Below are 26,381 nucleotides of genomic sequence, written 5' to 3'. Positions count from 1 at the left end.
TGATACCTTGTTGACACACAGAGCCTAACAGGCTCCGTTACTTGTCTTTTTTAACTAGTGAACATGCAATTGAACGACAACTATTCTTTACTCAGTCGTTACGAATGTCGAACAGATATTTACAGCGGTTGGACCGGTTTCATTGGCGCAATAGAACTCCGCGAACGATAACTTACCTTGCCGCTTTCAATGGAAAGCAACGGCAGGTCACCCTACACATCAATGTAGGAATACGAACAAGACCTTCAACTTCGAAATTTCCCGGAAGTTTTTTGCGTTTTAACAGCTTTTTATCGACAACAGCGAGGTTTACCATGCGCGTTATCCCGACCGGAAGCGCATTTCTGATCCGAATTTTTAGGCGTACAAAGTACCGAGCGCCCGCGAAGGTTACATACGGCGTATGAATACTTCTGTCATTACAAACTGCGATGACTCTTGCGGGCAGCGTAGATACGGAACGCAGTACGCTTGAACGCTGATTGAACTGAAGGCACAGAGCGCCCGCGAATGTTACATATGACGTATGAATACTTCGGTCATTACAAACTGCGATGACTTTTGCGGGCAGCGTAGATACGGACCGCAGTACGCTTGAACGCTGATAGAACTGAAAGCGGGTTGTATCGAAGAATAACAACAACAAACCTCGCCCGCTTGGAAAGAAAACCAAACACTGAGATTGAGATATGCGCCTCCGGGAATATTACGGAGGGAACTTCCTTTACTCTCAGAGAAAGGCAAGTAATTCTCTCTCCTATGTTTCTGGGAAACGATGTTTTCTGCGGTTGGCAGATTATGGTTTTGGTATTTTTATCAGATGATCATGGTGGACTCACAGAGACCACGTGGTGGTACTTCTTCAAATTGGATAAAGAATACTTTCCTTGCCAACTTAACTTGATTAACTTGTAAACTTGTATGCGTGCATACATACACATTATATATATATATAAATATATATTAAAAAAAAATTTTTTTTTTTTTAAATTGACAAGGAAGAATTAAAGTGTATGCAAACACAGATGGGACATCTTTATTGGGATATAATCCTTTTTTCTTGGCAAAGGGTATCAAAGAAGTCAGTTGATGTTACAAATTCCATTTTCATGGAGTGTTTAAATCAGCTATCTGAGTGGTAAAAGATTTAACTTATGGATAAACTCAAGTGTTTACACTTTGAGATTTACACTCAGCTAAAATCTGTTGATACCACAGTGCCAGGAGACAGCTCTTCAAATTCAATTAGAACAGGCACACATATATACTTATGTTCTGTTCCAGTGCACAATTGATGTACATTACACTTGAATGACATGTTATGAATAATATACAGTTGAAACCATGCCTTAGGGGCATGAATAAACTTGGTTGTTAACACATGAGTATTACACTCAGCTGAGTTTTCACAACATGCAAGATCGAGCAAGGCTCTGAATAATACTCACAGGGGAGCTTCCTATAATGTTGTCATGCCTCTACTTATTCCTGGTTCGTAGGCAAAACCTAAGCCTTTGACCTTTAACAAGGCCACATCTCTACTGTTGTCACCTAATCCTACGACTAGGTTCTCAGAAGTAGACAACAGGACCTAACAATAAGAGGCCGCCCTTAAATAACACTGGCTCTAGTCAGGTTCATACAAGGGATACAATGTTTATCATTTCATATTATGGAAAATATAACATATTTGCTAAACGGATGTTGTTACAACACACAATTAACTATGCCTCCTAGACAGAGCGGCTACTCTCGTGAGAAAGGTACTGGATAAACTCTTGGCACATCCATGCCGTTATCAGTACGAGGGGGAATTAAGTCATATTGACATGTATTTATATATACGTAGACATTACCAAACAGACAATGTCGGGCGCTCTGGGGGAATACCTCCAGTAAGCACAGGAAGAGACAGGCTTCCTTTTCGCCCTGATAACTCCCAGGATCGTTGCGACAGCTTATGACAGACCCTCCAGCTGTCAGGCAAGACGTCCACTGGGCGTAACATGAGTAGAATCTCCCTGAGGTAGCTACAGCCTCGTCTGCAACCTCTCCCTTGAGGTGACCCCGAAACACGGCTGTTGACAGGACTGGGCCCCTCCCACCACTATCTTTGCCAGGGTTCCCCATCATGATGGTGGCTTCATGCATTTTGACTACCAGTATTCAGTGCTGCAAACTGCCTGTAGCGATGCTTCAGCACCGGAAGGACAGCTCCCGCCCCCCATTGCCTGTCTACCACCTCCTGACGGACTGAGGAAGACCTAATGTTTAACGCTCTTGGAACTAGACCAACACTTCACGCCTGACCATATTCAGCAGTGCCCGGCTACACAGAAGTCTGGGAGTGTGAGGAGAATGCCTAGAGCCTCCTAGTTATCTTCATCACCTGGAATGGAGAGCTAATGGTTAGAGGCTACAACCTTCACACCGGGGAGCCGCCCTACCAGTAACAAGATGGCACCTGCAATCTGCATACAGATCACCAGTCAAACAGCGGTGGACAACTGAACAGGGTATAGTAGTCACATCAGTTTCCATGCATACTGCAAGCTCTTGAGGTCTCTAGATGTCTCCTTCGGATACACAGCTACAAGACAGACACTGCGTACCAAGATAAGAGGAATCAAAGTGTCTCAAGACATTTGCCTGAGGAAACGACTCTGAAGATCACTCACACTTGGAGTGGAGCTTGTTCAACAGGGTAACAGGCCCAAGAATCTTGCCATACAAGCGTCGGGCAACACGGGTGAGCATGTTCAGGCTACATCACAAGGCGGGGAGCTGTTGGAGATAACGCAGAGACGGGGGAAGAAGTGCTCTGAGATCGTCAAGTACAGAATGCTTTCATGACCTGTGGACGGACTCAGCGTAACAACTTGTAAGAGTTGCCCCTTCTTCCTGAATGTCATCTGACACCCGCATCAGCCAGGGGATGATGATAGAAATGTCAGATTGTACAGTCGACACTCAACAGAGGATGTCCGACACCTGTAACAGGTCACATCTCGACTGATAATGGTAACAACTCTGGCAGAAGCATCAACAGGAGAGACGACAGTAGACGTCCTAGAGAAGGGATGGGCCGTTTAAGATCACTGGGCAGGTGCCCCTGAGATGATCAGCAGCTTTTGGAAGACAACCTACCCCAGGGTCAGGCAGTCCTTAGGCTACAAAACCTCATGGTTATCATCCTTGGACCAAGTCAAGAACCGCCCTGATATGGCGCTTCGTGGTCGGCTGGGCGTTAAGCAAACAAACCAAGTCAAGGCAAAACCCTTCAACAGGGACAGCACTCAACCTACGTCATGCTTCAGAGACGGACAGACTTGACTAAAGAGGGAATGTCTCCCGAGGTGATTCCGCACGTTTTTCCATGGACTTTCCAGGAAGGACACTGAGAGATAGTCTGAGGTCTGGCCAGCCATCCGCACTATGAGATCCATGGGCCAGATTTCATAGATCAAGGAGGACCTCTCAGCCCATGCGGATTGATTAGTGCTGCCAGACATCTTGGACTGGGTAAACCATACGTCCCTCCATCATTGAGTCAAATTTTCCTGGAACAAGAAGAGCTTCCTCTACCTTTAGGGGTATTGGGTACGGCCACAGACACACTTGGATTTGGGAAGGCTCAGCCACCCCTTCCAACCGAACCTTGAATTGGACAAGCTTCGTTTGCCTCTTACAACTGGCGCTCTAAGATCCCTGGACCACAGAGATAAGACCTAGAGGTATTCCTCCCCCGAAAGGCATAATGAGTGCGGCAATACCTTTGACAGTGGGTGAATGTGTCCATCCCATCCATATGTAGACTCTCAGATGCCTGGACTCAAAAGCTAAAGGAGCTGGAGGAAAGAGACACAGTGAGATCCTAGCAGGAGCTAGGAATACCACACAAGGCTATCTCCCTCGCTCCCAGTCTACGGTGACACAAGGTTATTGGGTGAGTATAAGTTGTGTCACTCTAAGAGCTTGAGGTAGAGACACAGTGAGATCCTAGCTGGAGCCAGGAATACCACACCAGCCTTTTCTCCCTCGCTCGAAGAGCCTGAGGTAGAGACACAGTGAGATCCTAGCTGGAGCCAGGAATACCACACCAGCCTATCTCACTCACTCCCAGTCTACGGCTACGCGTCGTTTTTGGGCGAGAAACGTGGCAACTCGGGTGCTGACTAAGACCTTTGTCAAGTCAGAACTATGCATCAGACCAAGAGAGTACACCTCCTGCCTCAGGCAGGGGCCTGAAAACAACTCTGCATAGTCACCCTAGAGCTCAGCTCCACAAACAGCTGAAGTGCCCCAGAGCTCACAAAGCTATGCTGGTCAGACAATGCAACACTTGCCGCCCACAGCCACGCCTACTGTAAATCCAGATATGGACTTGGGTGATCTAGGCAGAAGTACTACTGAGATCACAACATAAGACATCTTTGTGAGTTCAACTACCAGGGGGCAGAACTTTGCATCAGCCCAAGATAGTGCACCTTCGGCCATAGGCCGGAGATCATCACTGCATAGTCATCTAAGAACTTGTGAGCTCTACAGAAATCTGGAGTGTCCCAGAACCCACAAAACCTATGCTGGGCAGACAACCCAGCAGATGCCACCTACAACCATGTTTACAGAAAACCTAGATCAAGGACCTGGCTGATCAAGCCAGAAAACGGTCCTGCTGAAATCACAAATGGGACCTCTCAGTGAGTTGCATGCCAGGCATGGCACCCTCTTGAGTAAGACAAGAGCGGTCATTCAGCCAATAAGGGCTCAGAGATGCCCATGGTCACTGGGGACCCCCTCACGCTATAAGTGTGGAATTTCAAAGTAAGAAGCAGGTTTTCCCCTTGGGTAAAGGCAATACAGCTGGCTGTCTTTCACTGGCTATTCTAGGACAAATGGTACCTATAACCATTAAGGGTAGGCTTATAGCCCCCACATGCGTTGAGACAGGCACAGGTAAGGTGCAGACAGTGACCGTACTGCTGAGCGCACTTGCGCTTACTTCCTGTCACGCAGGAGGAACAGCTAAGTCAGCCTGAATTTACACTGGTATCTGTGCCTACCATCCTCATTAGAGAGGTAAATTCAGAGAGGATATATATATTCATTCATGCGACTGGCACAATTGTTTGCCATGGAAAGTGGTGCCTCAGACCAGAATTCTACAGGATCTCTGGAAACTCTGTCAATCTCCCTTAAATGGAGGATCAGTCGCAGAGACGCACCTTGGTGATAAGTTCAAGGTATTAGAGGAATTGTTATCTCTGACCATTCCTCATCTTTTAGGTCGTTCACCTGATCCGCCTGCAGAACTTTACGTTGCTGGGGAGTTGGGTCGCTCAAGGCGCATAATGGCAAGTCATAACCATAACCCAACATTGATAAAGACAAGTGATCAGAGGAATAGTAACGACCATCGAGTAGAAACCAGCTCTACATTGACAGGTGGGACTTTCTTTCGATTGTCCCTTTCTGGAGCAAGTTGACACAGTGGCAACAATGCAACTTGCCACTCGCCCGACTCAGGATTTCTTGCTTCTCAGTCCGATGATCTATCCTTTTCTTTCCCCCGATTTTACAGGGGGGATTCCGGACAAATGGGCTGAGTCGGGTGAGGTGACACTAGATTACCGATCGAAAGTCAACCCTCCAGCCTGTTATCTATTCTCCTATTAGTTAAATTGAGGTGATGTATTCGAAAGAAATATGTATTTTTTACAAGTAAAATGACTATTTCTAAGAATACTCACCTCAATTTAACCAGAGACCCTCCCACCAACCCCGCTATTGACTTAATAGCTTCGAATTGAAACTGGGGATTATGGGCATTGGCACATGCGCAGAGAGGTACTACCGACAAAGGGAGACTACTCCCCTAAATGGTATACTGACGGAAGTCTAGAGTTAGCGACCTTGTTTACAGTCTAGTACTTGTAACATAGGACGCTTCTCAGTCTAGCACTCGTAAGTAAGGTAACTCCTATTAGTTAAATTGAGGTGAGTATTCTTAGAAATAGTCATTTTACTTGTAAAAAATACATTTTTTAAGGGGGGGGGGGGGGGGGGGGGTGGGGGAGTAGTCTTAAAAGGGGGGCTCCACTGTACTGTTTTCAGTATCAGTTTTATTTTGCTCAGCACCCTACCATGTAGCAGGATTGAGGTAGTTAGGAGCGAGGAGTAATACAGACTGGGTTGGTTCGTGCAGCCATTTTATGCATCATAACTTCTTCTATCCTGACTGAAACTCGAGCTGATTATGTATTGCTACACAATAGTATTTTGTACCAGATGTAGGAGTTAGTTGCCAAGTAACCTCACAGGACATTTGAAAATAAAATGCAATCAGTTTCCAATGCACCTGACATGCATTCTGATCAGGGAAGCATTGGTTCATGTAGCCACGTCAGAAGATGGAATTCTTGCAGTTCAGTTATGAGTAGTTTTCAGGCAGATAGCTTGCTAGAAGAAAGTAAAGGTCTGCAAGATGAGAGTAATAAACATCCTGTGGTAATGGCAACCCAGACATTTTGTAGGTAGTTTTCATACTCTGCATGCTCCCATGGGGAAGGGATTTTTCAGAAGAGCTGTTACTGCAGATGCAATGTTGTTCAAGTTGAGAGCGGAGTTTCATGCCATCACTTTGATTGTGTTCATCAGATATCGTGACGTGCGTGGCCGGACCAGCGCCAACACCAGTGGTTGAAACCAGTCCCATAGCAACGGTTGCCGGGCAGACCATTCCCCTGGAGACCGGGCCCTTCCCTCTCCCCGCCCATCCTCGCATTGAGGTCAAGACGGAGCCTCTCAGGTTGGTTGCTTTGCTCAGTGTAATGTTGCATTGAGGTCAAGACGGAGCCTCTCAGGTTGGTTGCTTTGCTCAGTGTAATGTTGCATTGATGTCAAGACGGAGCCTCTCAGGTTGGTTGCTTTGCTCAGTGTAATGTTGCATTGAGGTCAAGACGGAGCCTCTCAGGTTGGTTGCTTTGCTCAGTGTAATGTTGCATTGAGGTCAAGACGGAGCCTCTCAGGTTGGTTGCTTTGCTCAGTGTAATGTTGCATTGAGGTCAAGACGGAGCCTCTCAGGTTGGTTGCTTTGCTCAGTGTAATGTTGCATTGAGGTCAAGACGGAGCCTCTCAGGTTGGTTGCTTTGCTCAGTGTAATGTTGCATTGAGGTCAAGACGGAGCCTCTCAGGTTGGTTGCTTTGCTCAGTGTAATGTTGCATTGAGGTCAAGACGGAGCCTCTCACAGACCTGTTTACCCTTACGATTTTGGCGTAATTTATTACGATTTTCTGAAAAAAATACGCCATTCCGCTATCCGTGTCAAGACTACGATTTTCATAAATAAAAAAAATGTAAAAAAAAAATTTTTTATTTTTTATTTTTTTTAAATTTTTTTTTATCTATTCACATGTTTGGCATTGTTTTTTTCAATGGCAAAATGGGGTGAAAAAGCACAGGATTGACCAGAGATCATGTCTGTCTGATGAGACGCTGGAGAGCCTTATTCTAGTGGTGAAGTCTCGCCCTCACTCATTCGGCAAGCGCAAGTACAGTAGAGAAGCGCTTGACACACTGAAAAAGGCCTACTACGAGCAAAAGAAAAAGAATCAGTGATGCATGTGCTTTTGATGTGATCTTCTTTGAAATTATGATGACTACAAAAACTGACTGATGTGTGAATGATGGATATATGTGCATGATTGCGTTTCGCAGACACAGTTGTCATGTGCATTGTAATTGGCGACGAATGCTGGATGATTACTATTTTTGTGCCAGGATTACTATTTTTGGGGCTGAGCATTACTCCAAAACACTTATGGGGGTAAACAGGTCTGCTCTCAGGTTGGTTGCTTTGCTCAGTGTAATGTTGCATGTTGTCAGTGCCTGTTTTTGGGGCGTTTTTTTCTGTGTCTCTGTGTGAGTGATCCGTGAATGACTTGTGTTATGTTTTTTTAAGCCTTGAAACATTGTGCGCTTCGTGAAATGAAGATTGAAGAAATGCTGATATGTAACAGCTCTTTCTTTATGAAAAGTCATACAAAAAAAGATAGCAGGTATTTCGATTGAATCAATAAAAAAAATTCACAGCAAAGAAGAAGAAAAACATAAACATGAAAGGTGCGGAAGAGAAATTGACATTCCATTTTAACATTCAAGACACGTAAGTTCTATTGTGTAGCATGTCATTTTGTGCACACAGGTATTAATTGCAATCACCATGTTTTCCTTTTCAGGGACACACCCGACACCATCATCTCGTCGTCATCCCCGGAGTGTGGCTTTGAGGAGAAGGAGGCCGATTTCTCCTCCCTTCGTTTCATCGACCCTGCCAGTCCCGGCAGCGCTGTGGACGATAAATTCTCCCCCACTGTCCCCCTCCTCCACCCCATCGCCACTTACCCCAGCGCCAAGATGGAGAAAGGGGAGGTGCTTGACGTCAAACCTCCCCTCCCACATGTCATTCCTCTGCCTCCGCCCCCTCCACATACTTCTGTTGCTGCTGCTCAGGTGTGTATAGGGATAGTATGTTGTTGTCAGATTTGTTTTCTTGTGTGTGGATGTACCTGCCATGTTATTTTATGTATGCAGGTGCTGTTTTCACTTGGAGTACCATTCTTGATTTGTGGTCTTCTGTGGTTCTTTCATGGGCTTCTACAGTGTTCTGATCTAGTGTGAAGCCTTTGTGAAGATGTTTTGGGGCTATTGCTATTCCTTATTGATTTTTTCAGAAGTAAATGTGAATATGAGTCTCTTGTGGTATATCATACTGCCTCCTAAACCGCCCTCCTCTACCTCCTTCCGATACTCCTTACGATAATAAAGTGAACAGTTGGGGAGAAGAGGGCATGATTGTACTTGATTCAGGTCTATAAGCCTGCTTGTCTTTTTAACCAGTGTGGGTCTCATGATCGCCTATGAATGTCTGCATGTACTGCAGTCTTTTTACGGCACTGTATTAAACTTGATGCATCGCTTTGTCCAGACGATCAGCACAGAAGCACTACAGCCAGTGGCAGCGAAACAGGAGATGGAGTTACCTTCCCCACTGCCTGACATACCCAGCCAGGACCTAACGGTCAAGCTACCCACCATCACCTCGGGCCTGGCCCACCCCTTCATCAACCCCACCCTGGACCAGAAGGTGTCGGTCACGCTCACGCTGTCCGCCACGGCTGCTGAAGATATTGGTGGTGTCATCTCCGCTATTGCCGATCTGCTGAAGATTGCTGTGCCCCCCACGTATGAAATCACGCGGACGCCGTCTCCTGAGATGTTCAAGTTGAATTTGACTCGTAAGTTGAAAAGTGTGTTATTTTATCCATTGTTTTGAAATTGTTAGGTTATGATGAAGTCTGGATAGACAAGCTTTGGAAGCAGTGCTTTTGTGTGAGATTTGAGTGAGAGAGAGGGAGAAAGTAGGGAGAAAGTGGAGAGAGGGAGAAAGTGGAGAGAGGGAGAAAGCGGAGTGAGGGAGAAAGTGGAGAGAGGGAGAAAGTGGAGAGAGGGAGAGAGGGAGAGAGGGAGAAAGTGGAGAGAGGGAGAAAGTGGAGAGAGGGAGAAAGCGGAGAGAGGGAGAAAGCGGAGAGAGGGAGAAAGTGGAGAGAGGGAGAAAGTGGAGAAAGCGGAGAGAGGGAGAAAGTGGAGAGAGGGAGAAAGTGGAGAGAGGGAGAAAGCGGAGTGAGGGAGAAAGTGGAGAGAGGGAGAAAGTGGAGTGAGGGAGAAAGTGGAGAGAGGGAGAAAGCGGAGTGAGGGAGAAAGCGGAGTGAGGGAGAAAGCGGAGAGAGGGAGAAAGCGGAGAGAGGGAGAAAGCGGAGAGAGGGAGAAAGCGGAGAGAGGGAGAAAGCGGAGAGAGGGAGAAAGTGGAGAGAGGGAGAAAGCGGAGAGAGGGAGAAAGTGGAGAGAGGGAGAAAGCGGAGAGAGGGAGAAAGTGGAGAGAGGGAGAAAGCAGAGAGAGGGAAAAAGCGGAGAGAGGGAGAAAGCGGAGAGAGGGAGAAAGCGGAGAGAGGGAGAGAGGGAGAAAGTGGAGAGAGGGAGAAAGTAGGGAGAGGGAGAAAGCGGAGAGAGGGAGAAAGTGGAGAGAGGGAGAAAGTGGAGTGAGGGAGAAAGTGGAGAGAGGGAGAAAGCGGAGAGAGGGTGAAAGCGGAGAGAGGGAGAAAGCGGAGAGAGCGGAGAGAGGGAGAAAGTAGGGAGAGGGAGAAAGTGGAGAGAGGGAGAAAGTGGAGAGAGGGAGAAAGCGGATAGAGGGAGAAAGCGGAGAGAGGGAGAAAGCGGAGAGAGGTAGAAAGCGGAGAGAGGAAGAGTGAGGATTTGAGGAAGAGCATGTTTGTGTTTAGTTACACACTTCACTTGTAATGTCATTTCCCACTTGTTACACGACACTTGAGATTGCCACAAGTTCTCAAACGTCGTATAGTTGTGTTCTTTTATTCTACGTCGCCCGTCTTCGCAGCAGCAGAAAACAACTCGTCAAATTGAGTTCGAGGATTTATTCAGCATTCAATACATACAACTGCACAACGTAGCAGAACTCAAATAGAAGCTTTTTTAACATTCAAATCGCGCTGGCATATATAGTAAATACTCAATCTCAAGTGTCGTGTAACAATTGGGGGCCAAGCCAAGGATCTACGTTTAACGCCAAGGGTTTTCCAGTAACAAGGACCAGTGTCAAGACAGTCACAGGAGGTAGCCATCAATCGGGTGTATCCTGAGGGATCAGTATTGAGACTACGGAACCGTGGATTCGGTGTGACTGGTGAAGAGTTTGGTAATCGCCGCAGCTCGGTACGGTGAGGGACGCCGGAGTGTATCGGGATTACAGAGGTTAGCTGCCGTTTGGACGAGACGGACTTCGTCGCGGGGCAAGTGCATTAATACTACGAAATACGACTGGGGTACGTCGTGTACGTATATCGTGAGCAGAGTGCGCCGTCACGTTAGACGAGGAGGGTGGCAGCCTGCGTCTACGAAGGTGAACAGCGACGAGAGAAGCATCGGAGGTGCAGTAGAGACTGTGTTCTTTTAGAAGACTACATTCGTCTACGTTCGGGGCTGTGAAAGAATACAGACGAACGCACCGGAAAAGACCAGAATGGCTGAGTTCTGGGGAAAAGGAATTGAACTGGGACTAAAAGGCAAGCAGTTGACGGAGTTCGTCGAGTCCCAGACACGACTGCTGGCGCAGCGTGAAGAAAGACAAGCGCAGCGTGAGCGAGAAGAAAAAGAAAGACAAGCGCAGCGTGAAGAAAGACAAGCGCAGCGTGAAGATAAAGAAAGACAAGCGCAGCGTGAAGAAAAAGAAAGACAGGCGCAGCGTGAAGAAAGAGAAAGAGAAGCACAGCGTGAAGAAAGGCAAATTGAGCTGAAACGCTTGGAGCTCCAGATAGAAATGGAGACCAAGCGCTTAGAGCTTCAGACAGAAATGGTGCGTGTTCAAAATGAGCACGAGGCACCACGCCAAAGAGATAACCAGCAGCAAATGTTACACAGGGCACCGAAACTTCCAGCATTCACTGACGGGAAGGACCAGATCGACTGCTACCTTGCAAGATTCGAGAGGTTCGCTGAGAGTGCTAGATGGCAGCGCGACGACTGGGCGATTCAACTCAGCGCACATTTGACTGGGGCAGCACTTGAGGTCTACACTAGACTCTCAAACGATGACGCCAGAGACTATGATGTACTGAAGGAAGCTCTGTTGCGTTGCTACAACTTCACTGAAAGGGGCTACTGTCGTGTTTTTCCTTTCGTCACTCTCAGTCGCAAAGGGGACACAACGATTTGTGTAGGTTCTGTAGATTTATTAACAGCTGGAACAACGGTGACAATATCTCTCAGCACAGTGTAAGAAAGAACAAGTGCAAGACTGGTAAAGAACAACAATACGTGTGCGCAGCCCTACTTATATAGTTAATGGACATACGAGAATATTCGGGAAACATCGACACTAATCTGGTTAGATCTACACAGTTCCATCTGTCCGATGAGCGTCTACGCTTACGTCATGAGTGACTGCGCACTAAATCAAAGTAAGTTCCATAATGTTCTTTATCCTTCCATTCGATTCCAGTGGTATCTAGCGATCTCCACAACACCTCCCCACCTAAACTGATGCTACTCCTCAAGCATCAACAGCAAAGTCTCTCTGTGGGTTTGCGTGTTCTCTTTGACCGTCTTGGATTGTCTGGTCCATACTCTGAAACGGATGGAGTACCTTTGGGTTTGGTCTGTCTCCGAGTTTGTGGCACAGTTTCCAAGATCTCCATGGGGTGATCTGTTACAAGTTCAGAAACAGTGTCCACTTCCTCACCAGGTTCATTGTCTTCCTCAGTGGTGTAGCGTGGCTGTAGCTGTTCCCAGTGTCGTCTCCATACTGGACCATGAGGAATGACCATGACGTTGAAGCAGCGAGTACCCAGAGACTTCTTGATGACTGCTGGTACCCATCGGGGTTGTTTGTCTCGGCGAGGTCCATGGTACAGAGCATACACAGGATCTCCGGCCTTGTACTGTCTGGTTACCTTGACGACAGCTTTCAAGTCTGGAGTCATCTGAGACTTGGATGCCTCCTTGTGGATTTGGCTGTAGTTCCTTTCTGCAGCCGTGAGAGTCTTGGACACGTTGGCGATTGGGCGCTCGCTTCCATCTGGATAGCGATGAAATAGGACTGCTCCAATTCCAACGTTGGACGCGTCACAAGCTAGTCCCAAAGTCTTGTTTGGATCGAAGTGTACCAGAACTTGATCCGAGGAAAGCACATTTTTCAACTGTTCAAATGCTGCCTGTTCCTCATCTCCCCACTTCCAGGGGTTCGCCTTCTTCGTCAGGCGGTAGAGCGGCTCTGCCATGCTGGCCAGGTTAGGGATGAACTTCCCGTAAAACTGAACTGAGCCCAAGAAAGACTTCAAGCTTGAGACGTCCGTAGGGGCTGGCATTTTCAAAACTGCCTCGACCTTCGATCCTTTGGAGATCCCTTCGGCCGATAAGGTATGTCCAAGGTATTCCACACTGGCTTGTGCGAACTCGCACTTTTCACGACGACATCTGAGTCCTTTGTCGTTCAGACGAGTGAGCAAACGTTCCAGGTTGCTCAGGTGGTCGTTGGCGTCCTTCCCGCTGACGAGTATATCATCTTGGAAGACGGCAACACCAGGTAGATCACAGGTCAGGTTTTCCATGATCTCTTGAAAGTAACCAGGTGCTGACTTTATCCCGAAAGGAAGTCGTTGCTGCAGGAGTACCCCACGGTGAGTGCTGAGGGCTAGCCTGCGTTGACTCTCTGGTGCCAGCTTGATCTGGTTGTAGGCATCAGCAAGATCGATCTTGGTGTATCCGAATCCACCTCCTAGCTTCTGCATCAGTTCCTCTGGGAGTGGCATTGGATGACGGTGATCTTCAAGCTGATCATTGATGCCCACTGAGTAGTCACCACAGATCCGTAGCTTGGGCTTCAGGGTGCCCGAGGTTTGTGCCTTACGAATTGGTACCACTGGCGTTCCGTATTCATTGAACTGGACTGGCTTCCAGACTCCTTTGGCGATGCCTTCTTCGTAGCCTTTGGCGAGGTCATCACGAAGAGCGAAAGGTACCGGACGTGCCTTGTGAAAAACCGGCTTCGCATCAGACTTGAACTTCACGTCCAGTTCGAAGTCCTTGAGACATCCCAATTCTTGTTTGAAGAGATTTGGGAATTTATCAGACAGTCTGTGACAATCTCGTTGCAGGGCAGCATAAGGCGCGTTGGAGGTCGCTGGATGCGTAGGTTTTGCACCCTCACTCTTTGCGTGACTCTCTATGCTCCTCAGTCCTAGAGCATTGTCCACAGAAATTCCCAGAGTCTGGATTGCGTTGCGTCCTAGCAGATTCAGATGAGGAATCTTGGTGACGATGTACGGAATTGAGCTTTGCTTACCAGTCACTGGATCCTTGGTTTGGCCCATGAAAGTTCCCAGCACGGGCAGGTCGTGCTTGCTGGCAGATTCGTAACGATGTGTGACGTCATCCAGCTTCGGTTTTCCTAGTTGTCTCCAGACCGGAAGAGAAACAAAATTTCCTGTAGTTGCGGTGTCCAGTTCCATGGTGAACTGTCGGTCCTGGATTGTTATGGGTACATCCAACCTAGGAGTATCTTGGGGAACTTCACCGAGGATCGCTTTGACAAGCTCTGCTTTCGTGACTCTCTTCACGGAAGCTTGGGAATGTCGTTCCCGATTCTGATGTTGCTTTTTTCTACAGACAGCTTCCAAATGTCCTGTGACGTCACAGTATCGGCATTTGGCGTCTTTGTAGGGGCAGTCTGTTGCTTTGTGGGCCTTTCCACATCGGTAGCACTTCCTGTCTGTGGAATTAGACTGCTTGTGGTTCTTTCGTGGACCCGTAGTCTTGTTCTGGTGGACCTTGTTGACTGGCATGGTCTTGGAACCGTAGACAGTTTCCTTGGCAACCTTCGCTGCGTCTTCAGTCTCAATCGCGACTTGGACAGCACGTGCGAAATCCAGCTCTGTGTCCTTGATCTTGAATAGAGCCTTTAAGACAGCCTCATTGTTGACAGAACATATGAATCTCTGTCTCAGAGCTTCGTCTTGTGGGTTTTTGATCGAAGGAAAGTCACAGGTAGCGGCGTCTTGGCGTATGCGCGCTGCTAACTCCTGGAGAGTTTCGCCTGGCTTCCGTTTCATGTCACTCCAGAACTTGAAACGTTCTCGCACTATGAAGAGTTTTGGGTCGAACTGTTCTTTCATGAATTTGACAATTTCGTCCATTGTCAAACTGTTGATGTCCTTGGGCGGATTTTGCTGAGTAGCCAGATTTGCCAGTTGTTTGTAGACCGTAGCAGTCTGATTCGTCAAGAAAACTTGAGCCTTGCGCTGCTCCGGCACGGAGTTGGCGACCACAAACGTGCAAAATCTTGACCAGTAGTCAGGCCACAGTTCCGATGTTGCATCAAACGCAACAAAAGATGGGATTGCAGCTGCCTGTGTAGTAATGGGAAAACGTAGATTCGAAGCACTCGGATCGTCGTAGCTTTCCTCCCTGGCAGAAGCTGCGGCACCACTGAACACTTTCATCATCAACTCCATCTGGTGCATGTGTTGCTCCATATCTTCCTTGTGCTGGCGTTGCTGTTGCTCCAACTGCTCCCTTAGAAGCGTTATCAGCTGCTCTGTTTCCGTCATTTTGCAGTAATAAGTCACTCCGAATAGACAAGGGAAGTAACTGTCGGCGACGCCAGTTGTCGTGTTTTTCCTTTCGTCACTCTCAGTCGCAAAGGGGACACAACGATTTGTGTAGGTTCTGTAGATTTATTAACAGCTGGAACAACGGTGACAATATCTCTCAGCACAGTGTAAGAAAGAACAAGTGCAAGACTGGTAAAGAACAACAATACGTGTGCGCAGCCCTACTTATATAGTTAATGGACATACGAGAATATTCGGGAAACATCGACACTAATCTGGTTAGATCTACACAGTTCCATCTGTCCGATGAGCGTCTACGCTTACGTCATGAGTGACTGCGCACTAAATCAAAGTAAGTTCCATAATGTTCTTTATCCTTCCATTCGATTCCAGTGGTATCTAGCGATCTCCACAACAGCTACCGTCAACGCTTCCGCGAATGCCAGCCATTGTCTGGAGAGACACCGAGCCAGTTTGTGGAGCGCCTGTCGTCATACCTGCAGAAGTGGGTGGAGTTATCAGGTGAAGAGCAGTCATACGAGAGTCTGCGGGACTTGATCGTGAAGGAGCAGTTCCTTAATGCCTGCCCGAAGGACCTGGCGACCCGCTTGGAAGAGCAAAAACTGCGGGGTTTGAAGGACATTACTGATGCTGCTGAGCGTTATCTCATTGCTCATGGAAGGACCCTGGGGACGTCAAAGTCATCGAAACCTTTCCAGAAGAGCGGAAACCAGGGAAACCAACCTGCCAAGGGACAAACTGAGTCCGCACCATCATCCAATGAAGGGCAGAACATAACGTGTTTCCATTGCAATGCCAAGGGCCACCGAGTCGCCAACTGTCCCCAAAAGAAAAATAACGGACATGTCAATGACAAAGCGCAAGAACATCGACGGAGATATTACGACAACAAGAGGCAAACGAGTGGCTCGAACCAACAAGTATGTGCGAGCAGCGTCATACTTCCAAGGGCTGCCGAGCAAGTGGCTACACCATCGGACGTGGAAGAATGTATATCTGATGGCCAGCTTCTACTCGCCAATGGCAAGTCAATCTCTGTCGTCGCCAGCGCAGCTGTGTCAGTGTCGAACATGCCCGTGTCGAAGGGATTTGTTGAGAAGCAGGAAGTGACTGTTCTCAGAGATTCGGGCTGCAATGGAGTCATTGTCAAAGAGGATCTGGTGCCAACAGAGAAGTTCACTGGTGACTTCAAGTGGACGCTCATGGCTGACAGCAAATGCGTGAAGGCACCAGTGGTAAAAATCCAGATCGATACTCCATACTTCACCGGAGAAGTTGAGGCCGTCTGCCTGAAGAAGCCCTTGTACGATCTACTAATTGGGAACATTGGGGGTGCGAGACGTCCTGATGACCCTGATGTCGAATGGAGAATGGGCGCAGCTCAGCCTGCTGCTGAGGAGGAAGACCCACTGCCATTCGCGAATGAAGATATCAGCGAACTGTTACGAGATGACAGAGCAACTGTGCATCGCCGCGACCAGCCGCAGGTTGTAAGCGCTGTGACGACCAGAGCCCAGGCGAAGAAGGACAAAACAACTACGCCACTCAGGGTCACCAACAGTTCTGCAACTGCTGTCGTGGACAGGGATCAGCTGATTCAGCTACAGGAAGCTGATTTGACCTTGACAAAGTACAGGAGTCGTCCTGTCAAGGAGATGACTAAGGGCGAAGGCACGGTGCACTTTGAGGTGAAGGCCAAGATACTGTACAGAGTGTTCCAGCACGTGAGAGTCAACGGTGGGAAGCCATTACGTCAAGTTCTGGTGCCTCAACCACTTAGGCGCCAGGTGATGGAGGTGGCCCACGACTCTATTATGGGAGGTCACCTGGGTGTCAAGAAGACATCGGACAGAATCCAGGCTGCGTTTTACTGGCCAGGACTGCATGCAGATGTGACTCGATTCTGCCGATCGTGCGATATTTGCCAGAAAACCATACCTCGAGGAAGGGTCCCGAAAGTGCCGTTGCAGAAGATGCCTTTGATCGACCGACCTTTCAAGAGGGTGGCCATTGACCTCATCGGCGAGATAAAACCGCCAAGTGAAGAGGGTCATCGTTGGGTACTGACCCTGGTAGACTATGCAACCAGGTACCCAGAAGCCGTGCCTCTGAAGAAAATTGACACCGAGACTGTTGCCGAGGCACTTGTGGACATTTTCAGCAGAATTGGGGTTCCTGAAGAGATCCTCACAGACCTGGGGACACAGTTTGTCTCTGAATGCATGGAAGAGGTCAACAGGCTGCTGAGCATTCGTCACTTGACTACGACACCCTATCACCCGATGTGCAATGGGCTGGTCGAAAAATTCAATGCGACGCTGAAATCCACGCTGAAGAAACTATGCAGTGAGCAGCCAAGGCAGTGGCATCGCTACATCAATGCCTTGCTGTTTGCATACAGGGAGGTGCCACAAGAGTCCACTGGATTCTCCCCGTTCGAGCTGATGTACGGGCGGACCGTGAGAGGCCCGATGCAGATACTAAAGGAATTGTGGACGAAAGATGTGGACACACCTGAAGTGAAGAACAGTTACCAGTACGTGTTCGAGTTGCGAGAGAAACTGGAGGAGACTCTCGAGATTGCGAGAGAAAACTTGAGAAAGTCTCAGGATAGTGGAAAGCACTACTACGACCGCAAAGCCGTAAACAGGAAGTTTACACCAGGTAACAAAGTGCTGATACTGCTTCCCACTGATCACAACAAACTACTGATGCAGTGGAAAGGCCCATACGAGGTTGAGGCCGTGGTAGGGATCAACGACTACAAGGTGAATGTCGGCAAGAAGTCCAAGATCTACCACGCTAACCTCCTGAAACTGTATGTGGAGAGACCTCCGGAAGCAGTACAGGTCGCAGCAAGTGTGGAAGAACCAGCCGAACTAGACGAGTTCGACGGTGAGGAACTACTGGAGTTGGGAGACCTCCACAAGAAAGAGGGAGTGGATGACGTCAAGTTAGGACCTGACCTGACAGAAGACCAGCAGAAGGAGCTGCATGATTTTATGGGCGACTTCACCCATAGGTTCTCTGATGTTCCAGGCTCTACGTCCTTGGTCGAACATGAAGTCCACCTCACATCTGACGTTCCTGTTCGCTCAAAACCATACCCTATCCCGTTTCAGGCTCGGGAATCCTTGAAGAAGGACATCGACAACATGTTGAAGATGGGGGTCATCCGTGAATCATCATCCCCTTACTCATCTCCCGTTGTTGTTGTCAAGAAGAAAGACGGCACAAACAGGGTATGCATTGACTTCAGGAAAGTGAATAAGATCACCGTGTTTGACCCTGAACCAATGCCGACGGCAACTGATCTATTCCGACAGTTAACCGGCAGTAAGATCTTCTCAAAGATCGATCTCAGCAAGGGATATTGGCAAATTCCTGTGCGCGAAGAGGACATACCAAAGACCGCCTTTGCAACTCCAGACGGAACGTATGAGTGCCTGCGGATGCCTTTTGGCATGGTGAACAGTGGTGCTACCCTTAAGAGGGGAATGCGAAAAATGCTCAAAGGAATGAAGAATGTTGTGTACTACTGGGATGATCTGCTAGTCCACACGGAGACCTTTGCGGAGCATCTGGAGACTTTGAGGGAACTGTTTTCCCGCCTGACAAAAGCTAATCTGACCGTGAGACCCAGCAAGTGCATTTTGGGGACCGACAACGTTGACTTCATAGGTCATTCACTGAAGGAAGGTCAAAAGGGGCTTTTGTTGGAAAACGTCACCAAGATCCTCAATGCGCCACGTCCTGAAACCAAGAAGCAGGTGCGATCCTTCCTTGGATTGGCTGGGTACTACAGAGAGTTCATTCCAAACTTCGCCGCCATAACGGCGCCTTTGTCGGACATGACCCGAAAAGGATGCCCCAACCGAATACTCTGGGGACCAGCTCAGGAGAAGGCATACCAGACCGTGCGCGACCTGATGTCACGAGACCCGGTGCTACGCCTTCCTGATACTGCCAAAGAGTTCATCTTGCGTACAGACGCATCGGACGAAGGGATCGGCGCCATGCTGATGCAAGAGCATGGAGGTAAACCGTTTCCGGTCAGCTATGCCAGCAAGAATCTGTCAGGAGCCGAGAAGAACTACTCGACCATGGAGAAAGAGTGTTTAGCCATCGTGTGGGGAATCAAGAAATTTGAACTCTACCTCCAAGGGGTGAAATTCGTGCTTCAGACTGATCACAAACCCCTCACCTACCTGAACTCTGCGAAATTTGTGAATAATCGTATCATGAGGTGGGTGATGTACTTGCAGAACTTTGATATGCGAGTGGAATCGATCATAGGTTCAGACAATGTTGGAGCAGATTTTCTCAGCCGAGTATGTGAGTAAAACTGTGTTCATTCTCCAACAGACTAATGTACATACCTGGATTTCAATCTGTTATGTATACATAATATGTGTACAAGTAGCGTTTCAATGATTGAAAGAAATTAGGTAAATTTCTTCTGGTGTTGGGGGTAATGTTAGGAAACGCTACCGTTGCTGAGCTTAGGTTCAGTTTTGTGTGTTCCATGTAGTTGACTTATTTGTACTTTGTGGGAAAGTACCGATATTATATTTTGTAAACACAATATTTATGCTTGGACGAGAATGCAGGTGAACTTTCTAGTCCTGTCAAAACAAGTTGTTTACCATGCTGATTTAGTGTGAGTTCGTGGCGTTCGATCGGATTAAGGGCGTCGGCACCTTTTGATGTACGTCACAGAGAACGTCACCATTCTAGTCCATGGGCGTTCGCAAATAATGTAGTTGTATCATGTTCGGTCTGGAATATTCTCGAGATTGAGTATTTACTATATATGCCAGCGCGATTTGAATGTTAAAAAAGCTTCTATTTGAGTTCTGCTAGGTTGTGCAGTTGTATGTATTGAATGCTGAATAAATCCTCAAACTCAATTTGACGAGTTGTTTTCTGCTGCTGCGAAGACGGGCGACGTAGAATAAAAGAACACAACTATACGACGTTTGAGAACTTGTGGCAATCTCAAGTGTCGTGTAACACCAGTACATTTCCGTCGAGTAAGTGGTGGCTTTCCTGGTGTACTATAGATGATTCTAATGATTGTTAAATGTTGTGCTCCGCAGACAAGGAAGACGTGATCAACATTCAGGCGTTGATGCGCACCAAGCCCACTTTCTGCGGCCACTGTCATGTTGTCCTCATCAACTCCGGCATCCGCAAGCACAAGTCAGACCTGCCGCCAGCCCTGGTTCCTGATGATCTGGTGAGTTTTAGTCACTGCTTACTCTCTTGTTTCAGTGTTCTTTCTGCAAACAGGTGTTTTGAGGTAACTTCAACTGAGTAATGGTATTTGCATGAAAAGCTTGGAGGTCAAGTGTGTTTGACATTAGTTGTGTCACAATCATATGCTCATATTAGTACTTTCAGGTTTTGTGGTAGGATTTCCACTGTACTTACTTACTTAGGCCCAGATTGTTAATACTTGTGCTTGGTGTGTGCAGGACCCGGGAGAGGAGGAGGTGACGTTCTGCAGCATGAACTGTATGAACCAGTTCATGCAGACCGCCCCTCAGCTGGAGGAGGTGGACGAGGAGGAGGACAACGAAGACAACTCCAACAGCACCAGCACCTCCACCATCATCATGGACAGCGCCGACGACCAGGACGGCAAGTCTACCAAGATGGAGGTGGACGAAGTTGTCAAGACAGAAACGCAGCTGTCGGAGGTCACTTCTCCGAAACGCAGCAGCGGCGTCCCTCTCACGGAAGCCCTGTCAATCAGCACATCAAGCCCCGCCCTCTCTGCGTCAGCGTCGGCCACCACCCAGCCCGGTACCCCCACCACGCCTACAGCTGGTCCCAGTTCGTTCTCCTCCCCGGCAGCTTCCCCTGCCCACTCACTGATGAGTCCAGGGCTGAGGATCGGCCCCTTGGGGTCCCCGCACCACGCCCTGCTCAGCCCCGGCATGCGCGGCAAGGAGGAGCGAGGCGGGAAACGGCACAGACGGAGCTCCAGTACTGCATCGCAGGAGTCCTTTATCATCAAGGTAAGCCACGGTCAAAATGACAGAAGCTTTTACATGTACCATCTAATATTTATGACACAGATAGATATGGTTTGTTTACATGCTTTCACAGCACCTGTGATTACAGAAAGAACTTATTCTGACACTCTTGTTGATCTGTGGTGAAAATTGAAATAGTTTTTCTTGTAGCTGGCTTTCTGTATTAAATTTTGCAGAAAGGCGAACACACCTGTTAAGTTCAACATGGTACACCACCAAAAATGTGCGAAGTACAGGTTTTGCAAGGTAACATATGTAATACATTTTTGTTGCAGCCTGTGACTAAACGTTGGCGTGACGATCGATGGAAGCGCTGGGACACGACCATCACACTCACAAAGACAGCAGACGTTACCATCAAGGACCTGAATGAGGTACTTGACATTGGGCAGATGTATTGTTTTCACAATCCCAGCATAACGATGGCATCATCATTTAATAAGGACGCACACTCATTTTTTTTCTTCTGTAGTACATGTTTTAACTAGTTTCTCTTTTTACATTTAGTCAAGTTTTGACGAAACGTTTTAGCATAGAGGGGGAATCGAAACGAGGGTGTGGTGTATGTGTGTCTGTGCGTGTGAGTGTGTGTGTGTGTGTGTAGAGCGATTCAGACTAAACTACTGGACCGATCTTTATGAAATTTGACATGAGAGTTCCTGGGTATGAAATCCCCGAACGTTTTTTTCATTTTTTTGATAAATGTCTTTGATGACGTCATATCCGGCTTTTCGTGAAAGTTGAGGCGGCACTGTCACGCCCTCATTTTTCAACCAAATTGGTTGAAATTTTGGTCAAGTAATCTTCGACGAAGCCCGGACTTCGGTATTGCATTTCAGCTTGGTGGCTTAAAAATTAATTAATGACTTTGGTCATTAAAAATCTGAAAATTGTAAAAAAAAAAATAAAAATTTATAAAACGATTCAAATTTACGTTTATCTTATTCTCCATCATTTGCTGATTCCAAAAACATATAAATATGTTATATTCGGATTAAAAACAAGCTCTGAAAATTAAATATGTAAAAATTATTATCAAAATTAAATTGTCCAAATCAATTTAAAAACACTTTCATCTTATTCCTTGTCGGTTCCTGATTCCAAAAACATATAGATATGATATGTTTGGATTAAAAACACGCTCAGAAAGTTAAAACAAAGAGAGGTACAGAAACGCGTGCTATCCTTCTTAGCGCAACTACTACCCCGCTCTTCTTGTCAATTTCACTGCCTTTGCCATGAGCGGTGGACTGACGATGCTACGAGTATACGGTCTTGCTGAAAAATGGCATTGCGTTCAGTTTCATTCTGTGAGTTCGACAGCTACTTGACTAAATATTGTATTTTCGCCTTGCGCGACTTGTTCTTTCTTCTTCTGTAGTACATGTTTTAACTAGTTTCTCTTTTTTGTATTTTTTCCCCTGTTCTTAAAATGTATTTAATATCATATTCTTACTCCGAATCACATTAGCATTGAGTCACCTGAGATGCTTATCACTGAAAAACGCTTACCCGGCTAAAGAATTTAAAGGGAAGCAACCCCATCACCAAAACGAAAGTGAAAGTAGCTTTGGTAATGGGCCAGTACACCGGGAGTTACCTCCCATACGGGTGTATGCCACGTCACTTCCTCTAGGAACACGTGCCTATTATCATACGTCTTTTTCACCTCGGAGAGGACGGTTCACTTTTTGACGCTCTGTGGCTGACCTTGTGTGTTTGAGTGACACCCGCCGGCCACGTTACCCAGCTTGTCTGCTCGCCTTGCCTACAGTTTGGTGAGCTCGTTCCCGTTTGTTGTTGGTTGTTTGCGCTGTTTCGTTACTGTACGTTGTCCGTTTTTTACGGACTTGTGTGTCAGTGACTTGCGTGTTTCGCCATTTTGTTGTGTGAGTTAGTTAGCTAACTCGTGTGACTTTGCTAGTAGCTCTGCGTGCCCTCTTTCTGTTTGGGCAAGTGTAGCTTTAGTATTTTGTTGACGCGTAAGCGTGTGTGTTTACTGTGTTTTCAGTCGTTTTGACTTACGTTTCAGTAAATCTTTTTACTTTGCCACGTGTTGTTGACGTTTGTGTCAGTGTCTTGCGTGTCGCCATTTTGTTGTGTGAGTTAGTTTTCTAGCTCGTGTGACTTTGTTTGTAGCTCTCCGTGCCTCTGCTTGTGGGGCAAGTTTAGCTATAGTATTTTGTTAACGCATTAGTGCGTGTGTTTACTGAATTTTCCAGTCGTTTAGACTTATGTTTCAGTAAATTTTTTCGCGTTGCCACGTGTTGTTGTCAACATGTCTGATTCAGACAAGCGCCGTGGCAAGTCGGACCCCAAGGGGAAAATTAAGGCTAAGTCTTCCTCTTCCAAAGCAACGTTACTTGTTACAGACCAAGAGCGTAACACTTTGTTGGCTGTACCAATTTCGGCGCCTAGCGCTGTTACTACTTCTGCTTCTTTTGCGGCGCCTAGCGCTACTGTTACTTCTGCACCTGTCTCTACATCGGAGACTTCGTCTTCTTTGTTAGCACCTGGACAAGGTGCGTTGGTTTCCTCTCTGTTAAAGTCACTGGTTCTAGAAATCCGCAGCTTGGTGCAGGCAGAATTTCAGCGTTCCGTCGCCAGCAGTTCGGCGTTTCCGGCATCTGGCAGTGACGTCCGGGCATTGGCTTCCGTGTCTTTGTCCTCCACTTCCGGCTTGGAGCAGCGTCCTCCCTCTTCAGCGTCGGTTGGTAAGCAGAGCTGGTCCGATAGCCCTCGTGAGGCGCCTGGACGTTCTCCTTCGGGGGACAGCTCTTTCGCATCGGGTCACGACCGATACCTTGCTGATCTTTCATTTCCGGCGATAACCTACGAGGCCCCGGACTTGTTCGAACAGCGGCGGCAGTCGGTTTCGACTGCCGCATTTCCGGCACTTGCCGGAAGTGATGATCCGTCCGCTCCGGCACGCTACGGCGGTCGCGGCAGGATGGAGTATTCACTGACTTCCGGTCCTTCCGGATCGCGAAGTCAACCAGTGCAGTCTTCACTTCCGCATTTTGCGGTTCCGTTGACTACACTTCCGGTTTCGGCCGGAAACGCTTCTTCCTCTTCTGGTGGTTCCTTCCGGATACCAGATAGTGGATTACAGCGTGCGCCTTCCGGCTTTCAAGCGCCTAGGCTTGAGCAGGCATCACTCCACTCAGTCGGGGGAGTGACGTCAGCTCATCCAGCTCCGGTTTTTGCGGATGGTCGTCCTGCTTACCCTTTACCTTCACAGGGTTTTGGGCGGCAGGATGACGTTAGTGCTCAGGCTTTTCCGGTTTCCGGTTTGCCAGGGCATGCTTCTGCTTCCGGAACTGGTGACTTCGGTCATGGTTCCACGTGTGACTATTCTGATGCTCCATCAGTGGTCAGCGAGGAGTCGCGGGGCGTGTTTCCGTCGAAGCTCAAGTCTGTTCTTGACGTCGCGGCGGAAGTAACGTCTCGTTATTTTCCTGAAGGGGTGGTGGCTGCGGACTCTTCCGCATCATTCGTTCCTTCTGCCATGGCGGACTTCCGGCCGGCACATGAGGATGTTTCTTCCTTCCGGTTCGCCGAGTCTCCGTCAGTGGCTTACCAACTTTCGCATTCACTGGTTCGTCCAGCACATGCGGGGAGTGGTATTCGGCCAGTGCCTGTTCCGTTACTGCTTCCTTTTGGTCCAGTTCCGGAATCAGCTCAGCAGTGGGTGGCTTCAGCTGCCCAAGCCTCTTCCTTCGTGCCTACGGCCAATAGGAAGCTTGGCATGCCCAATCAGAGCCAGAATTGGCTGGCGTCTTTTGCACTCCCTAGGGCTACCCTTCCGGTTTCCCGGGAATTGCTGCCTCTTCTGGCTAAACCGATCAAGCGTGATTCGGTTTTGCCGGTTTCCGAGGCTTCCCTCCTCTCTGCTGAGGAGGTTGGACGTCGGCAGATCGAACTGTCCTCCATTGCGGAGACTCTCGTTCGGGCTCTGTCTCGGGCATTGACCGATTCGCTAGTTCCTTTCACTCTCAGTGAAGAACAGAATGCGGACGATGTCTCTGCGCTTTTGACCGCATTGGCCAAGGTCAATGAGGAACAATTGCGTCTTTCCTCCCTGCAGTACACCCAAGCGGTACTCTGCAGGAGGGATCTCTTCCTCTCGCAGTCCCAATTCACGGAGCTGGCTACTAGGGAGACCTTGAGAGTCTCCCCGGTCTCAGAGGAGTCTCTCTTCTGTCCGCTGGCACTGGATGCCAGACAGAAGGAGATTCAGTCAAACAAGGACAGTCAGTTCCTTGACTACACTCTGAAGGGGGTGAAACAGTCTCAGCCTTCTAAACAGAAGCAGGCTCAGACATCGTCTAACCCCAAGCCAGCTCAGAAGCGGCAGGCTTCGCCGGCCGCTCGTGGTGGGAAGAAGAGGACGGCATCGGGGAGGGGGCGTGGCGGCTCTGGAAGTAAGCCACACCCCCAATGAAGCGCTCCCGATCTCACCTCCCTCCCGCCCTCCACCTTGGTGATGGCGGGAGGCCCCTCCCGGGCACTTTCTCGTTGGATGTCGGTAGTAGACAGCCAATGGATTGTGGGAGTGGTGAGTTCGGGCTTCCGTCTACTCTGGCGGGAGGAAAAGGCGCCTCTTACCCGAGTGCCTCCGCGGTTCAAGCCCCCCTTCTCGCAGGAAGCACGTTCCGTCTTGCAGTCGGAAATTGCCTCCCTGGAGCAGAAGGGCGCGGTGGAGAGAGTTCGGGTCCACAGCTCCCTGGGATTTTACGGGCGTCTGGTCGCTGTTCCCAAAGCATCAGGAGGATGGCGTCCCGTGTTGGATTTATCTCTCCTCAATACTTTCTTGAGGGAGATAAAATTCAAGATGGAGACGCCAGCCTCTGTCCGAGACTCTCTCCGCCCAGGAGACTGGGTGACCTCGATCGATCTCACGGACGCATACTTTCACATTCTTATGCATCCGACCGACCGGAAATGGCTTCGTTTCCGGTGGGGAGATCAGATCTACCAGTTTCGCGCACTCCCTTTCGGGCTGTCTCTCGCACCGTGGATTTTCACCATGGTGGTGAGACAGGTCTGTGCACTGGTGAGGTCCCAGGGTATCCGTCTGCGGGCTTATCTGGACGACTGGCTCATCATGAACCAGTCCCAGAGCGGCTGTTCGCA

General features: G+C 48.3%; 1 protein-coding gene across 8 annotated transcripts in view; it reads left to right on the top strand.

Moving 5' to 3' along the window:
• LOC138947709 (histone-lysine N-methyltransferase 2C-like) overlaps positions 1–26,381 on the top strand; it is a 168,752-nt gene that overhangs the window by 115,194 nt on the left and 27,177 nt on the right. For all 8 annotated transcript variants that reach the window (XR_011449765.1, XM_070319248.1, XM_070319250.1 and 5 more), the window contains 6 exons: positions 6,658–6,808; positions 8,239–8,512; positions 8,988–9,297; positions 20,304–20,443; positions 20,682–21,227; positions 21,521–21,619. Coding sequence is in view for 7 of the 8 variants with exons in the window: in XM_070319248.1 (XP_070175349.1) it covers positions 6,658–6,808; positions 8,239–8,512; positions 8,988–9,297; positions 20,304–20,443; positions 20,682–21,227; positions 21,521–21,619 (1,520 nt within the window). In the remaining variant the exon portion in view is untranslated. The remainder of the gene's footprint in view (positions 1–6,657; positions 6,809–8,238; positions 8,513–8,987; positions 9,298–20,303; positions 20,444–20,681; positions 21,228–21,520; positions 21,620–26,381) is intronic.

Source organism: Littorina saxatilis, linkage group LG14 (assembly GCF_037325665.1).
Source record: "Littorina saxatilis isolate snail1 linkage group LG14, US_GU_Lsax_2.0, whole genome shotgun sequence".
NCBI classification, from domain to species: Eukaryota; Metazoa; Mollusca; class Gastropoda; order Littorinimorpha; family Littorinidae; genus Littorina; species Littorina saxatilis.
Note: the sequence above shows the minus strand (reverse complement) of the source record. Positions and strands in the feature narration are given on the sequence as shown.